The following is an 18,219-nucleotide window of genomic DNA, read 5'->3' as shown; positions in this document are numbered from 1 at the left end:
TGGGGCTTCTCAAATGGGTACAGGCGCATTAGAAACAACAGGTAAAATACATCACCACTCAACAGTCATATCGTTCGTCTCACCTCCGACTCACTGGAGGGAGAGTCTGTAGTGAATAGCATATAAGCCAGTTAACAACTTCGATGCAGGAGCAATTGCCTTTGTATCGTGGTCATGTTACTGGGCTGCAAACCATAATGTCCCAGGTTCTATCCTCGCTCATCCCAATCCGCCACAAGTAACAAACAAATTTAATGTTTCCAGAAGTTACAACGGAAGGGCAAGGTGTAGGAAATTCGTATTATGTCTTGAAATATTAATGGTGCATAGAATAGTTATTCATAAAAGTTATTAAAGCGCAATAGTTAACTAGTTCCAAGCATAACTTATATATTAATAATGGTAACGCAGCATGAGAGGTAGCCGCCTACCGCCTAATAAGATTTCTTTCGGTATACTTTATAATTAATAATTTCAAATTTAAGCGGGCACTGAAGATATTTTTAATGAAATATTATTCATTTTTGAGCATAAAATAATTACTCATTTTATGATATTTGAATAATAATTAAAATAAAATCATTAAGCAGATTAATAATTTTAAATACAACTTTAATGGAGATAAATGATAACTATTGCTACTCTCACCTTGAAAAAAAATCGAACAGGGTTTTTTATTCATAAATTTTAGAAATTATTTCAGAATCTGTAAGTTTTTAATAGCAAACTAAGAACAGAATTATAGTGATCTTAAAAATATCGGAAACACATAAACAAACAAACGAAAACAATTACATTTGTACGGTTAATAACCTGCGTATTCACAAGAGAAAAGCTGTATCAAAAGAACTGTAGAAAAGCAAATTTTATATTTTCTATCTCCTGCCTATGTATTTAATAGATGCAATTGCTCTCCATTCCTCGTTTGTTGCAAACCACTCCATAAATTTAGAAAGAAAAGTTTAAGTAGTTTAATCTAAATTTCTAATATGTTAATGATTATAACACTTTGGTTATGATTTATTGTCATTAAAACTGTACATAATATTATCAACCTCCTTAAAAATTAAATTTCAATCTTAATTCATGTATTATATGAATAAAAAGATATTTTGTAGATAAAAATGTGTAATATATAAATATTTATAAATACTTAAATTAAACTCATTAGTTTGAAAATTAAGCAGACTCCATGCACGATTGAACGCAATCACATATGCTGTTTTTCTGCGGAGAAAAACAGCATATAAAATAATATCAATATTTATAAAATAATTTCATATACATTCAGTTTTCACTCAAAATCATGGTATTAATATTAATTCTCTTACAGCCAAACATTGAGCTAATTGTTTCCAGTGTCGAGAAAGTCTTATTAATGAATTTGCCAAACTGCACTCTTCCCATTATAGTTATCAATTAATCCGGCAATTGTCTGGATTTTTATTACATATGTATGGCGCCATCTAGTGTAGAATTTGAGAAAAAATATTTTTAAGATTTTTTAAGATACCTTTACAGGCAGCGAAAATTAAATTCCTTCCTTCATTTTTTTTCACATATGCTGTTTTTCTGCTGGTGTGGTGTGGTGTGGAGAGGGGGGTGCAAGCTGAGGTGTCGTCCTCGTCATTTGACCGCGGTTGAAAATTACGAGGTCCGTCCCAAAATAGCTCTAGTGTTGCTTCAAAAGGGACGTTAATATAACCAAACCAACCTGCGGAGAAACAGGAACAGAGTGGACTTATATATAAAGTCCACTCAAAATATATTTTGCGCCTCTAGACAAAGCACGTCATGAGCCCATACTTTTAATAAACTGGTCAAAGTAATTTCACATTTCATCGTATTTTCAACACGTTAATGTTTTATTAGGATGATTTTTATTATATAAAATTTGTGGGAACGTATTTGTTTTTATTTATCCTTTATGACTTCAGTCATCCCTGCATAACCCTTTCTTCTAAACATTAATGATGCAAATTTTTGCTATTTATAAATATTCTAATATAGTGAATGTCATGAAACATACTAGAACCTCATAAATTGTACTTGATGAAGTATTAATATAATCTTAACATTTTATGATTCATAGAATTCGTATTTTTTACGATCCTAATTGTTTGGTAATTGGGAAAATGAAATCCTTTAAAAGGCATTTTGGAACCTCCTCCTCTTATTCTTACTAAGCAGTTGCTTGAGGCAGCCCATTCGGAAATACACGACAAAGTTTCATAGTATGTAAGCTGGTAATTGCACATTAATTTTTTATTTTGTGTTCATCCTAGATAAATATTACTGAATTTAGTCTTATTACTGAATTTCCCAAACCGCACCCTTCCCTTTATAGTTAGTTATCAATTAATCCGGACATTATCTGGATTTTTATTACATATGTGTGGCGCCATCTAGTGTAGAATTTGAGAAAAAAACATTTTCAAGATTTTGGAAGATATTTTCGCAAGCATTATAAACTAAATTCTTTCATTCGTTTTTTGTACTTAAATTCAAAAATAATATCATTTATAAAATATTTCATATTAAAATTTCATAAACATTTAACTATCACTCCAAATAGTGTATTAATATCCATTCCTTGCTACCAATAGACAAACACTGGGCCAAACAAATCAGCTAATTATTTCCAGTGCCGAGACAGTCTTATTACTGAATTTCCCAAACCCGTACCCTTCTCTTTCTAGTTATCAATTAATCCGGACATTATCTGGATTTTTATTACATATGTGTGGCGCCATCTAGTGTAGAATTTGAGAAAAAGCATTTGTAAGATTTCGTAAGATACTTTCGCAAGCAGTATAAACTAAACTCCTTCATTCATTTTTTTTACTAAGTTCAAAAATAATATCAATATTTATAAAATATTTCATATTAAAATTTCATAAGCTTTTAGTTTTTAACCAAAATCAGTGTATTAATATCCATTCTCTTACTACCAGTAGACAAAGACTGGGATGGCCAAACGTCTCAGCTAATTGTTTCCAGTGCCGAGACCGTTGCCACTTTGCGTGGATTAACTCCCGTTACGATTTATTATGCTCGAATCATAGCTGAAAATGCATTGGGTAAAAGCAAACCCAGCGAAGTTATTGAAGTGACAACAAAAGAAGAAGGTAAAAAATATTTATAAATATATATTACCAAATGTTGTAATTTATATACATAGTGTTTCTTGAGTTTTGTAAATAATTTATCAATAAAGGCTATATGAAAATTTATAAATTGTTGCCAATTGAATTTTTTAGCCATTTCGTTCTTACTTATTAATTGTAAAATTTATTTAAAAATTAATTTCTTACCGGAATTTTTAAACATGATTTTATATTTATTATCCTCAACAGTTCCATCTGGAAGTCCCACGGAGGTGCACGTACATTCAACGGGTGCTCAGTCAATGAAAGTGATGTGGAAAGTAATTGAAATGGTTCTTTCTTATAATGTAGTTTTAGTATTGTTCCTTATATTTTCCTTTTTAAAAGATTTTTTTTTTTTTGCATGTTTAGCCTACAGAAACAGTTTTAACTCTGATCTTTTATCGTTTCAAATAGAATTTCACTTCCAGACAGCTAAATTTATTATCAATTAAAGATTTTTCCTGCCAAAAGTAAAATGATGCATTGATAATATGGCAAAAATAAGCGAGCATTTTTCCATCTTTAGATGTCGCCTCTTCTATAGTTGTGACAATTTCCAAAGTATCGGATAAGCTCATGTAATTACAAAAAAAAAAAAAAATCAGTTTATCTTTTTAAGACGACACATTCATTATGTTTACTTAATTTTAGTATCATGATTTTTTTTTTTTACTAAATTATTATCCTTTGTAAAAAACTGAGAAATTCAGAATTAATTTTGAAAAATCCATTGCTCTTAAATTAATAATGATTAAAGGATCCATTTAATATGACAAAATAAAAAAAAAATATTTTCATTGATAGAGAAAAGGTTTATTTTTTATAGCATGTTATCATCAATTTGAAACAATCAAAGATTTTACAGCTACCAGATTTAGGAATTATATATAATAAGACAATGGTTGGAATTATGTCTTTAAATGTTCGAAATACAAATCCATTCAAGCGCTCAGCTGTCAGACAAAAAATTATTTTAGGAAAATGAAACAAGTTTATTCATTATATTCTGCTATACAATGCCATATTCCAAAAATAATGATTAATGTCAGTAAACCAGATTTCTCGTCTGATACTTGGGCTTTTGGAAGAAATACGACTCATGGAATATAAGTTGGCCATTACTCTCATCATTATGTTATTTTATGTAACATGTAGCGCAGGCAAATTTAAATGTTGCTATATATAAATTCCAGATTCGCAAAAACAAACCCTTGATTTCCTTCCTTTTATTTGTGTAAATTTGGTTTTCTACATTCGTTGACGGATTATCGGTTTTAAAATGTCTTTAAACTTTTGAATCTTTCTGTATCACATTACAACTGAAATACAAATAATTAGTGGAAAAGAATATCATCTCCTTAATACCTGTTCTTCTCTTCAAAGTTGAACATGTTCTCCTTGAAAAACATCTGTTTTATCTGTCTTACTCGGTCTTTATATTATAATCCCTGTCTGAAAATTCTAAATAATTATTCGCTTCCATCTCTGAGTAAAAAAAAAACAATTTTGAACAAAAAAGTAATAAAATCGTCAAATTAACTAATAAAAAATATGGGTTTCTGTTCGATCTGATGAACAAGCATATATTAAATAAATAGAAAAAATTATTGTCTTTTTTTTCCACTTTAAATAATTATTTGATTTTTAACGTATAATGGATTATTTAAAGATATTTATTTACCTGTTCGGTAAATATCATATTTTAAATCTGTTAATAGACATTTAGCAGACGATTCCTTTACAGGCATTTTATAACTGCTACTATTTTTATTTTGTTAAAATATTATGAAAAAGTAAAAGCAAACGATTTTTTTTGATAGACATATTTTGTTAATATTAATTGTTTATTTTTTGTATAATAGCTGATGATCAATTTTAAGCCTTTAGGAATCTGGCAATGCTTGTAAGATACGCTGTTAAGTTGAAAGAATAAACAAGCCGATGGAAATCTAAATTGCTTGGAGTATTGCTTTAGTTTTAAGAATTTAAGATGTTCTGCAAGCTATAGTTTGAAGCTTAAGAAAACGGGTAGTTTTCTAGAAAGCATGCAAAATTACCTTTGAATGTACTAGGTAATTTTTTTCAACAGATATCTTAGGGTTTACAGATACAAACTATTATTTTTTAAAATGCCTTATTTTGATATATATGGGCTTTTGATATATTAGAAAGCTTATTTTGAAATTTGTATTGTGGTAATATATTACTTAAGATGGTAACAAACTTTGTATTATTTAAAATCATTCAAACATCAGGTATCAAAGAAACAGTAAGCTATTTCAGGATTGGTCTCGAAATTGTGAATCTTAATCAAATGACTAGCTTGAAATGTGAAATGACGTTTCAATTAGTTTGAAATGAGAAATTAAATTTCAATTAATCAAAAATGGTAAATGAGTTTTCGAGCTATATTAGTGGGATGCTTAACAATTTTGAGAAATCAAATTACTGTTCAGGAAATCTTCGAGCATTTCCTACATATAATAATTTTGCATAAATAAAAATTATGCGAGATACTGATAATATTTTGTTCCCCACTTATTTAAAATGAGTGGTATAATTTTTAATTTTTATATGAAAATTAAATAATACCAACCAACTTTAAAAAAAAAACAAATTGAAAAAAATAGCGAAAATATTATATGAAAAATATTTTATATTTTGTCACATAAACTAAGTTCATCAATTTTTCAATTCTCGTGTTTTCACTCACGCATTGGAAAAAAAAAAAAAAAAAGAATAATTTTCTTTCATTCTACTAGGCCCCTCCTGAAGAAACAAGAAATGGTGACATCAAAGGTTATTATGTTGGATACAAAATGTCATCAGGAGAGGATAAATATACTTTCAAAAAAGTTGAAAAATCCACTTCCGAACAGCAGTCCACGTATATTACCGGTTTACAGCCTTTCACGGAATATGATATCATAATCAAAGCTTACAATTCTGCTGGCGCTGGCCCTGAATCTCCGCCAATAATGGGAAAGACTTTAGAAACAGGTAGTTATCTAAAATGTGTTTTTTGTTCGACAACGCTTTCTTTCTTTTTTTCTATTTCCCATGATGCATTTCCAATATATCACAATCTTTTTTTTTTAGTCTTCTGATAGCACGATCGTATTCTGTTTACTGCTTATGGTTCATTCTATAATCCAATATCTTCTAACTTGATAAAAATATTTTCAATATCGATTAACAGTTCATGATATCATATGTTATACCATTTATTCTGATATTTATTTAGGATAACATTTATATTCCTCATGATATTTCCTGTTTTTTTAATTTAATTTTTTGTTATAAATCACAATAAAAAGCATTATATAAAATCAGCCCATTCATAAATGCTTAAAAGTAAGTTTACTAAGTTTTTTTGCACCTCTTAGCTCCACCAACTTCTCCAATAGTTCAGGTTTTAACAACAACCTCTTCTTCAATTGAATTTAGATGGGAAAAAGACCCCAAGGATAAGTCAGCTATCACAGGTAAATGAATATCTATATTATAAATATTTTGAATTCATTTAAGTTATGTGTCATAAAAACCAATATATCACAAAACAAGCCGTATATTTGGGTTTTTTGAAGAAATAATTTTTTAATTAATCTCCAACTTCTCCAATATAATAATAATAATCTATATTTATCTATACTTATAATAAAGCTGAATGTGTGTGCTCTACAGGCCAGGTCATTGGACATACAGCTACCAAATTTGGTACATGTATACCTTAGAGGTCGGGAATGTCCACCTGGGGTCCCTTTTTTTTGAAATTTTAATTAGAATTTTAATAATTAATTAAAAACTAACTTTCCCGCCAAAAAAATCTTCCATTTTCCCCACCGTCAACTTTTTCGCCAAAAAAAAAATCTTCCATTTTCCCCACCGCCAAATGAGTAAGGCTTCAGTTTTTTTTTCTCCCAACAGCAAAGAGGTTAGGGTTAACATTCTTCGGCGGATTATTTCAAACGATTCTGTTTATTTTCTTAATGTTTGATGCATTTAAAATGAAACATTGTTCATTAATCCATGTTTCAGATTCATTCTGAAGTACTTTTGAATTAAAATAACACAGAATAAAGGAAATTAAAAATGTATAATCTGCATATCGTTACCCCAACTGGCGTAGAAAAATTTACGCATTTGCGTTAACGTAACTGGCGAAGAAAATTCACGCATGCGCATTATGTTCTGATTGTTGCCATGACAACCATTATCAACGGATGATTTAAATTATTTTTAGGTTAGCTGCATGCTTTTGTAAGTAAATTGTATTTATGTTAGTTATATATTTTTTGTATATGCTTATAGTTTTAAGTACATCGTTTTTAAGTAGTTTTTTTAATCTGTTTTCAATGATTTGAATTATTTTTAGGTTAGTTGCATGCTTTTGTAATTAAATTGTATTTATGTTAGTTATATATATTTTTTGTATATGCTTATAGTTTTAAGTACATCGTTTTTTAAATAGTTTTTTTAAACCTGTTTTCGACCGATTATTTTAAACGATTCATTTTATTTTCTTAGTGTTTGATGCATTTAAAATTAAACATTGTTAATTAAACTATCTTTCAGATTCATTCTAAAGTACTTTTGGATTAAAATAAAACAGAATAAACGAAATTAAAAATTTCTAATCTGAGTAGCTTTACCCCAACTGGCGTAGAAAATTGATGCATTTGCGTTACCATAATTGGCGTTGAAAATTCAAGCATGCGCATTGTGTTCTGATTGTTGACAACTCTATTTTCAACGGATACTGACTTGGTTTTGAGGGCCTAATAGTTTCCGCCCGATTATTTCAAACGATTCTGTTTATTTTCTTAGAGTTTCATGCATTTAAAATTAAACATTATTAATTAATTCATCTGTTCATGATGAACCTGAAAAAATTTTGTAGAAACCTTCTTGAGATATTACATAAATTAAGAAATATATTCTTTAGTGCCCATAATATTTAAATACTCAGCGACTTTTTTTTCAGTACTCATATTAAAAAAAATGTTTCATTTCAGTAAAAAAATGTTCGTATATTAATTGCAATTTAACTATTTTTCCACTTTAATTTAAAGCATAAATTCTACGGAAGCTAACAAAAAATTAGAGAAATACATATTCCGTTATGGCTAAAAGCCATTATAATATGAGTGAATTATATGACTATCAAAATGTGTAGCTTTAAAATATTTTGATGAAGAAGCTATTAAAATAGGAGTTACATAAAATATTTAATTATTAAAATTTTAACGAGCATTAAGATTGGCGAACCGGCTGGTCGCCAAAGGCGGCTAGTAATATATAAAAATGAAAGTTGTTTGTTCGTATTTCATACGCGGCAATACCGTTTATGCGATTGCAACAAAACTTTGCCAACTTATTGCTTGCATAGAGGTCGCGAAGATTATAGGCAAGTTTTGTTTGTATCTTATGCACTTCCGCATCGTTCATCCAATTGCAATAAAACTTTGCCAACTTATTGCTTATACTTGCGCGAAAGTTAATGGCATAGTAAAATTATTATATCTAATATATAAATATGAATTAATTGTCATTGATGTTCTGCAGCTCCATAGTAAATTAAACTATTTCCTATATTTTTGGTAGAATATATGCTCCACTATAAACCAGACAATGGAGATTGGGAAAAGTTGCGATTAAATAAGAAGCAAGATCATTATTCTTTAGATGGATTAAAATGTGGCACCAGGTATCACTTATACATGACTGCTTCTAACAGCTTAGGAACCGGTGAACCAAGTGAACAAGTGACAGCCAGAACACTTGGAGCGGGTAATATTGCTATTTAAACCTGAAAAATTATTAATGCTAGCTTGCTCATTGCATAGGCTTTAAATTTCAGTTTTTCACTAATGTTGCATAATGCATGGTATTTCGAATAGAAATCTTATTAATAAACACACATAAATTAATGAAAAATGAAAAACAAAAGTACAGTGCAATTGAAAAATAATTTAATAATTTTATATTAAGCCAATTTTCATTGATTTATCACTACTGATATATTAAAAAAAAGTCTATACAAACAATTGATTATCGGTATTAGCATTGATAAATCTATTTGAAATTATAATAATTTTGAAATAATACATATTTTTTTCATTTTAAAGCAAGGATTGATTTAATACTGAAATATTCTTCATTAAAGAGGAGAACTAAATTCTTGAAAATTTAGGAATTCCAATTAAAATTATATAGAATAGAATCACAATTGATTATTCTTATTTTTTAAAATAAGAGATAGTAGAACTTTTAACTAAATATGTCCTGATTAATAAGGTTGACGGAATTAAATTTGCGCAACTTAAATGCCTTTTATGGCGTAATATAGACAATTGTATGAAATATGGGCAATAATTGCTGCAGAAAATGCATCGGCGATCTATGCACACAAAAAAAAAAAAAAAAAAAGGCTTTAAAAATTATTGTTTTGTTAGAGTGTCAGCGATACGTTCTACAAAAATATACAAATCCGAATATTTCCGTTTTTCAAAATCTATTTTGATTAATCTAAAGCGCCATCTGTTTTGATTAATCTTAAGCGCCACCTATTTACGATTATTTAAAGCGCCACGTATTTGCGATTGTTTAAAGCTCTACCTATTTGCAATTGTTTATGATAATTTTTTTTATATTAATGTCATGTTCTAAAATATCTATCTCTCAAATAACTTTTAATTATGACCTATATTACACCCTGACGAGACCTCTAATTGAAAAAAGTTTCGAAATAACTATGATTTAATGAAATTAATCAAATACAAAATTAACAATAAGAAAATTAGTTTTATATCTTATAATTAATAACAATGCCAAATTTTCTTTAATGGATTCATGGAAAATAAGCTTACATTTAATGAATTACTTTGAAAATCTTATATCTAATGATATAATAAATCTCTGAATGTAATTACGAACATAATTATCTTTCTGTTTAATAAATTCTTTGCTCTTTCAGTTTTATAGCTATTATTATATTTCATACCTCTTATTGCAATGAGTGCCCTATTTATTATTTAATGGTTTACTTTAAAAATTGTGTATTTATTGAAAATACTGTTAATGATTTTTTTTAACTATTTTTCGCAGCTCCTATGTCAGCTCATGAGTCATCTTTTCTACTACCAAACATGACATCAGTCACTTTGAACTTAGTTGCCTGGCAAAGTGGCGGATGCCCAATTAAGCATTTTGTTGTCCAGTATCGACCAAATTACTTGAACACGTGGACTACCCTCACTGACCGACTGGACATGCCTAGGGACACATATGTTATTAGAAATCTAGCTCCTGATAGAGATTATGTTATATTGGTAACAGCTCATAGCGATGCTGGACTTACACAAGCTGAATATTTAGTGAGAACACTGCCTGTGGCAATAATAGGTATAATTTTCAGACAGGCTTTATAAAACTTTGAATTATTTGGAATAATTCTATAATTTTTAATGCAATAATTAAAAGATTTGAATTTTTTACTAAATTAAGATTTTTGATTAGCTAAGTTAAAAATATCATTTTTAAAATTTATTAATCGTTCTGTTAAAACATAAAAAGGATTAATATTTTTAGAAGTTTGATTTTTATTGTTTTTCAATTAATATAATGTTTGAAATAAATCAAAATTTATATCTTCTGATCTTTAAATGCGAGATTATTTATTTTAACTTACATTTAAAAAACGAGAAATTAAAATATTGAAATTTTGCTTATTCTTATAAAAAAAATTTAAAAAAAAATCGGAATTTTGGAAAAAATTTCTAGCGTAAATTTTTTTTAATAAATTCTTTTAAAACGTCCTACATTGTATTTAATATCCAGTTTGAGTAATAATATTTATTTATTTTATTTGTTATTCAACAATAAATAAAATCATTTTCAATTATTACTAACTACACACAATGAAAGTATTAAATATTATTTTTTTTTTATATTTCTTCATAATTATTACGGAAAGCTTATTTCGATTCATTATATATTAAAAAGTAAGTATCTTATTCCATTACATTCCTATCTATAATGATAAACCATAAGCATTTCTATGAATACGGTCGTGCTATTGTAAAAAGCAGTGCTTCTTTCAATTATAAATGAATTCAGAAACCTAATTTTTCATATTTATTACAAATGGTTATAAATTTTTAAAAGAATTAGCCGTAATTGTAATGTTTATATTTTGTGAATTGAATGAAATATTTTCAATTAAAAAAATGCAACTATGGGTCATTTTCATATTAGAAATTTAAAAGAAGCCCTGCTGCTAAATTTACGCCATTGAATCGTGTGTTTCTAGTTATATTCTACAGAGACCATTTTTTTTATATTGTTCTTTCAGTACCAACATCCTCGCCAGCGTTTGGAAAGAGAGAAACAGATTTACCATTTTACAAAAACGTCAACCTAATCATCCCCGTTGTCGTGTCATCATTAGTTCTCATTATAGTTATATTTACTGTGGTTGTGTGCCTCCGCAAGCATTCAGAAGACAGAGAGGAAAGATTAGGTAAAGTATACTATTTGTTTATGATAATAATTATTTTAAAATTACCATATTACTTCTATTTTCGGTTAAAGATACTAACCCTTTTAAAAAAATTATCGCATTTCTACTTTAAATCTTTGTTTACAGGCGATTTTAATTCCTCTGTTTATGAACTGGCGCAATGGTTGTTGCATATGTAGTATAGTGAATCATCACTTTCAAATTGCATTTCGAATTATTCATTCTTAAAAGTTACTTGAAATAGTACACATTATTTATAGTTTGATTTTGAGTGTAAATTATTGGGATATTCTGGGGCAATCCATGCTTAGGTTCCTTTGACTGCCACAAACGTAAGGCGAGGTTTACATTACTTATAAGATAACACTCAATAGCGCCATCTGCAGGAGAACAACGGTTGTTGCGTATTTAGTCTAGTGGATCGTGAAATTCTAATTACCTTTTCAATTATTTCTTTTTGAAAGTGTATTGATATTGTATAAATTATTTACAGTTTGATTTTGAGAATAAATTATTAGGCTATTCCGCCCCCTTCCATTCATACGTTCCATTGCCTGCCAAAAAAATAAGACAAAACTTACGTCAATTATAAGATGACAACAGCGCCATCTGGAGGAGCACAATGGTTGTTGCATATGTAGTCTACTAGATCATGAATTTCGAACTGCCTTTTCAATTATTTATTCTTAAAAGTTACTTCAAATTGTATAAATTATTAACAGTTTGATTTTGAGAATAAATTATTAGACTATTCAACTGCCTTTCATTCTTACAATTCATTGCCTGGCACAAAAATTAGGCAAAGCTTACATTACTTATAAGACCGCACTCAGTAGCGCCACCTGGAGGAGCACAACGGTTGTTGCAATGTACTCTAGTGGATCATGAATTTCTAATTGCCTTTTCAATTATTTATTCTTAAAAGTTACTTGAAATTGCAAACATTATTTTCAGTTTGATTTCGAAAATAAATTATTATGCCATTCCGCCGCCTTTCATTAGTCTGCCACAAAAATAAGGCAAATCTTACATCATTTATAAGACGACACTGAACATCGCCACCTAGAGGAGCATAAATCTCTAATAACGGTTGTGCCAATAAATCATTTACCTTCTGTACAACTAATAACTCATCAAACTTTTTGTTTCCAAATTTAATTTTGTTTGCAGATTTTAGGGAAATAAATATCTTCTAATTCTGTAACAGTAGAAATGAAATTTGTTGCGATGGATTTTCCTTCCATCCGTAATCCATTTGTGGGATACCTAATTACTGTTAGTTTCAGTATCCCGAGATTATCACTTTTCAATGATTCTACCTCGTTTAGGGGTGAGACGCGGATTGTTCGGATTTACGGATTTCGTCGTCATTCTTCGACCTTGATCTTCTCCTCAATAATTTTTTTTTAAAAAATTATTATTAAGGTTGTAGTTTTGCCAAGTATATGTAACTGTCGTATCGTTTCTGATCGCGCTGCTTTAATTTAACTAAAAATTGCATATTAATTGCTTCTAAAGACTAGTTCAAGTGGCAAAAAAGCTTTTATGATTCGCAGAAGAATATTTTATATAATATCATTAAATATGACAGAAATTATATACCAATGTTAATCTCAAAATACTACCAAAAATTTCAATAATAAATAAAAAAAATGTTTTAAAATAAAAAAAATACTGATAATTTGCAAAAAGTGAATTATTAAATTTTTGGAACAGGAATCTAACATTTATTCATCATAATTTAATGTTCAACTCTTAATATAAATAAAAATTGCTCTGGTGTATTTTATTGTGAATTTGTATTCTTTCCCGCCAATATTACGAGTTATCCTCAATTTGTATTCCTTCTGAATCCGTGAATAACCGCGTTCACTGTTAAATATAAAAATCTCTTTTCATCTTTCAATCTCACCCCTATTTTGACTAAATGAACACATCCTAACGCATGCGCAAAAAGGGTTTTCTAATCCGAGAACAGTAGCTGCTGTTATCTCTGCTGGTTGCTATCATATTTTATAATCTCCTTCCATTTATTGTAACCCAGTGTTTGTCTTATTCATTGCCATCAATCCATCAATATTTAATGTTTTTCGGATGTCGCAAAATGAGTGTATTTATAAGCTCATAAGCATGGATAATCATTCTTTAAAATATTGCAGACCAGAAGAAAAGCAATTCCCCAAAAAGCTTGGGAATCGAATAAAATGAAATGTTCTTTTATACGTAGTGAGTTGAATTGCCATTTTTTTTCTTTCGTTTTTAATATCTAGATTTTCAGGTAAACTACAGGTAATGTTACTTAGAGATGCATAATCCACAATTTTTGGAATATATCTGTTATTTCAATCATATTATTAATAAAAAATTATTACTTAATATTAAATATAAAATTTATTAATTGTAATTAATACTTAATTTACTAATTTAATTAACGTGTGATTGAATTAATTTATCTGTTTCAGCTTACTTCTTAAATTTTATTTTTTTCTCAAAACTATTTATTTAATTTATTTATTAGAGTGAACCATTTTCTGGAAAAGATGAGTTAAATATATATGTCATTTCTTTAAAATGTTTACTTTAGTCCTATATTCTACCAATAGATGGCGCCAGCAGTAAACAGAGTACATGTTATCAAAGTCAATCATGTCAGGAGCAATTAAAAATGATCTGTATGGAATAGCGCATCATCAAATACGAATATCGGTCACTCCCGTAAAGTGGAGCGGTGACTTCGCACTTTCCAGTGAAGCCTCGAACTTTCCGGTGAAATCACCGCTCCGATAAATTTCAGTGATATGCAATTCAATGATACGATACGATAATTCCGATAACCGGTCCGTTCACTTTTCAATCCAATCACAGATTTCTTTCGAGAGCTTCCATTGGACAGATCGTATCAATTCTTACTTTCCAGTAAAGTCACCGCTCCGGCAAAATTCAGTGATATCGTATCGATTGTTACTTTCTATCGTGATCCAAACCTGTAATCGAAATATCATCAGTAAGATCGTATCAAGGATTTGAATCACACCCCTCTTTGAAAAGTATTGATCACTTGTATTTGTGACTTTTTGATATTGGTTACGTAATAACCGCTCTGAAAATATTCGTCATCCCTAATGTTACTTGCTTGTTCCATCACATTTTGTGAGGTAAAACGGAGAAGACAAGAAAAGGCAAATTTAAAAGCGTTCTAATTCGAGATGAATTTCATATTCGAATGAATACAAAAGCTAGAAGGATGATACTGAAAAGATGGGTTAAAAAAAGAATTTATCTTAAAATCTCTAATTAAAAGGAAATTTTAGATTTCTTCTGAGACTTAATTTATAAATCAAATTAAGATTGAGGAATTCATAAGAATAGAATTTTGAAAACTGTAATCAGTCATAGGTTACTTGGTTAAAAAGTAATAAATATTTTTTTTTTATTTGAAACTGAGGCTCTGTTACTGTAGAAATTGTGGTATTAATTTTTCATAATATTCCGATGAATGCAAAAATATAATGCGAACTCAATGAAATTCATTAAATCCATCTTAACTTAGGAAATACAACATCTATAGTCATAAAAGAGGTGTATATGCATAGTAAATGGCTATGTGATGAGATCGCTTACTATGTGTTATGTGATGAGACTGCTTACATATTACAAATTGAAAAACTCGGAAATTTTCAGTTTCCTGTTGCTGTAAGAAGTCCTTTATAAACGGTTCTTTGTCAAAAAAGGGTACATGAAAGGGGTAAAATATGAATTATAAAGTCATATTGAGCGCTTTCTTTTTGGTATAAAAAGGCATCTTAAGTGCAGTAACTCTAAAAGCAAAAGCTCAGAATATGTGTTTGTTCGTGCGCAGTTTTCCTAATTGTGACCATACAAAACGTGTTATAAAGAATAAAGAGCCAACTAATATCACAGTACTTTTAAATACCTGTATTTTCGTTGTCCAAACTACACTACCTCGTCCACAATACAGATTTGGACTATTGTTTGAATTTCACCTTGCTTGCTTTTTACCGTATTAGTTGGTGTGTTAATACAAGCAGCAATAATGAGTCATCGAAATGCTTGCAATGTTGGCAGAAATATCTCATATACTTGCTTTTGATTTACTTCCACAGGATAAAGTAGGTTGAGTTAATTTTTTTATGCTAAAAGTAGCTCTTTCCCATTTATATCTTGTGACGTCACGATCTCGGAAAAGCGAGTAAAAAATATATTTTTTTACCGTTTCATTCTTAGAACTAAAAGGAACGTGGTGTCTTTTTGTTCTAAATTGATTACGTTCTACAACTTAGTAATTAACATCCGCCCCTCCCCCTCCTAGGTTGTATCGCTTTCGAGCTCAGAACGTTAATTCCAAACTTTTTCCTCAGATGGTTCTGCAAGCAGTCTCATCTCACACTGCACAGCTGTTTTATGACATGAAAGATTGGAATTTATTCCTGGACACCATTTTCATGACTATACATGTTGTCATTCAGAAGTTAGCGAAGAAAGTGTAAGAGATTTATATGGGCATCTTTTATCTGATTTTTAGATAAATTAATTCCATTGGAACAATTGGCTTACATAAAAATAGAACGCTAAATTTACTAGGATAAGGAATTTGAAAGCGATCACGTCAAGTATGAGGATGAGAAATCTTATGTTCAGGGATTTGACCTTGCTTCTTTCATAGGTATAGAAATGTTATAGGGGCCACGGTGGCCTGGTGGCAAGGTCTCGGCTTGTGAGCCGTAGGGTTTCAGGTTCGAGACCCTATTCCACCGAAGAACCGTCGTGTAAGGGTGTCTGTTGCACGTTAAATCCGTCATGCCAAACGTCCTCCCGCTGGTGTGGTGTGGAGAGGGGGGTGCCGGCTCAGATGTCGTCCTCGTCATCTGACCGCGGTTCAAAATGACGAGGTCCGTCCCAAAATAGCCCTCGTGTTGCTTTACAACGGGACGTTAATACAACTAAACTAAACTAGCAATGTTGTAGCTGCATAGGAGTGTGCTTCACAAGGAATGTATAGAGCTGTGGCTGGTGAAGACGACTAATGTTTTAACCTTATAACATCATTACTTCAGATTTAACTATCACGGAAATTGTCATCCAGACTATCCTAAATCCCCAGGCAGTTCTTTTGTAGAGGGAATTGTCGTTAGACCTCAATATCGGGAATAAATGATTTATAATTCATGACAATTCAGATTATCTGTATGAAGAAGGTTTGGATGATTCATCAAACAATGCAAGATGTTTTTAATAATGATCATAATAAATTTCGTTAAAATTCAAATAATTTTTTTTTGTAAAATATACCTCATTATTTTGAATGAAATTGTTTTACTTCTTACAATTTCTTCCAATGAAAGAAACGCACATTACATCATTCATAGGTAGCCATTACCATTCAAGCAAGATAAGTTTAAGCCTACATTTGATATTTATATATACAACATAAATAAATAAAAATAGTGGTAAGTATAAAATACAAAATTATACATACAATTTTGTTATAAATACTGGTAAGAACGTTGTTCATCAAAAATAGTGGTATGAATGTTGTGCAGCCATACATTCATTCATGATTGTTCTGTTGCTTCTGATGTCAACTAAAATTACCATCGACTGTTGAAACTTTGTTATTGATCCAATTCTTATTCTTAACAGATTTATATTCAGATGCAGCAGTGCTGAGAATTGCGTAGGTATGAAACTGTAGCTTGTCGTAGAATTTCTTTTGACTTCATTATGAAGTCATCTGCCGTAAAGCTCTCTCACGTACAAGGAGGGGAGATCGAAGACTAAATGATCAGGTTTCTGGATCTCCAGACGACATATTTACATTGTAGGTTCATTATCTGTCTACTGATGACGAACCTCCCTATGGTGATACTATCTACCGCCTTAGGAAGATTCCCGCTTTGGGAATCTTCATAGTGGAGTGCGTCTTGCAGAATTGTGCATGGACACTTACCTAACAGATCAATCCGCCTTAAGGATTGATTAGTACTCGATGGAGTTGGTTATTGTTTCCACGTATATTGTATCTACAATAATCATGTCATTCATTTGTACAAGGGTTGGAAATTCCATAGTGGCAGCTTGATCATTGCATATGAACCATCATAACTACTATCTCGATACATTTATAGCTTTTTTACGTTTTAAATGACAGAAAAATTCAAACGATTTGGGTTTTGCAATTTTCAATAGTGCTATACATAATATTTTTCAAGCGGTGTGACAATTATGGCATACTACAAGAGAATCATTTCTATTGATGTCTGTGACAACTAGATCATCAAATTAAGATTTGGAAATGTTTGATAGTAGCTGGTGACAAATTTTTTCTCACTGAGATTCCAAGCTGCTTTACACTCCTTTCATAATTATTTGGTCTCAAAGTAAAAGGAATCAACTTGTGGCATTCACTACAGATATTCCAACGATTTTCAAAGTGATAGTTCGCTTCATCACTCATCAAAACCAGGCCGCGGTGGCCTGGTGGTAAGATTACGATTTCAGAACCGAAGGGTTTCAGCTCGAGGCCCGATT

General features: G+C 30.0%; 1 protein-coding gene across 3 annotated transcripts in view; it reads left to right on the top strand.

The window, feature by feature from the left end:
* The window catches only part of LOC129957034 (cell adhesion molecule Dscam2-like), a 329,511-nt gene that overhangs the window by 303,919 nt on the left and 7,373 nt on the right, over nucleotides 1-18,219 (top strand). The window contains exons 16-22 of one of the 3 annotated variants that reach the window (XM_056069149.1): nucleotides 2,958-3,128; nucleotides 3,357-3,427; nucleotides 5,912-6,149; nucleotides 6,536-6,634; nucleotides 8,754-8,939; nucleotides 10,257-10,553; nucleotides 11,503-11,670. In XM_056069149.1, the coding sequence (XP_055925124.1) occupies nucleotides 2,958-3,128; nucleotides 3,357-3,427; nucleotides 5,912-6,149; nucleotides 6,536-6,634; nucleotides 8,754-8,939; nucleotides 10,257-10,553; nucleotides 11,503-11,670 (1,230 nt within the window). Of the gene's footprint in view, nucleotides 1-2,954; nucleotides 3,129-3,356; nucleotides 3,428-5,911; nucleotides 6,150-6,535; nucleotides 6,635-8,753; nucleotides 8,940-10,256; nucleotides 10,554-11,502; nucleotides 11,671-18,219 lie in introns of all 3 variants that reach the window. The other 2 variants (XM_056069148.1, XM_056069150.1) reach the window with 2 other exon arrangements.

This window comes from Argiope bruennichi, chromosome 11, assembly GCF_947563725.1.
Source record: "Argiope bruennichi chromosome 11, qqArgBrue1.1, whole genome shotgun sequence".
In the NCBI taxonomy this organism is placed as follows: domain Eukaryota; kingdom Metazoa; phylum Arthropoda; class Arachnida; order Araneae; family Araneidae; genus Argiope; species Argiope bruennichi.
The sequence above is the reverse complement of the archived record's forward strand: the minus strand, read 5'-3'. Positions and strand labels throughout refer to the sequence as shown.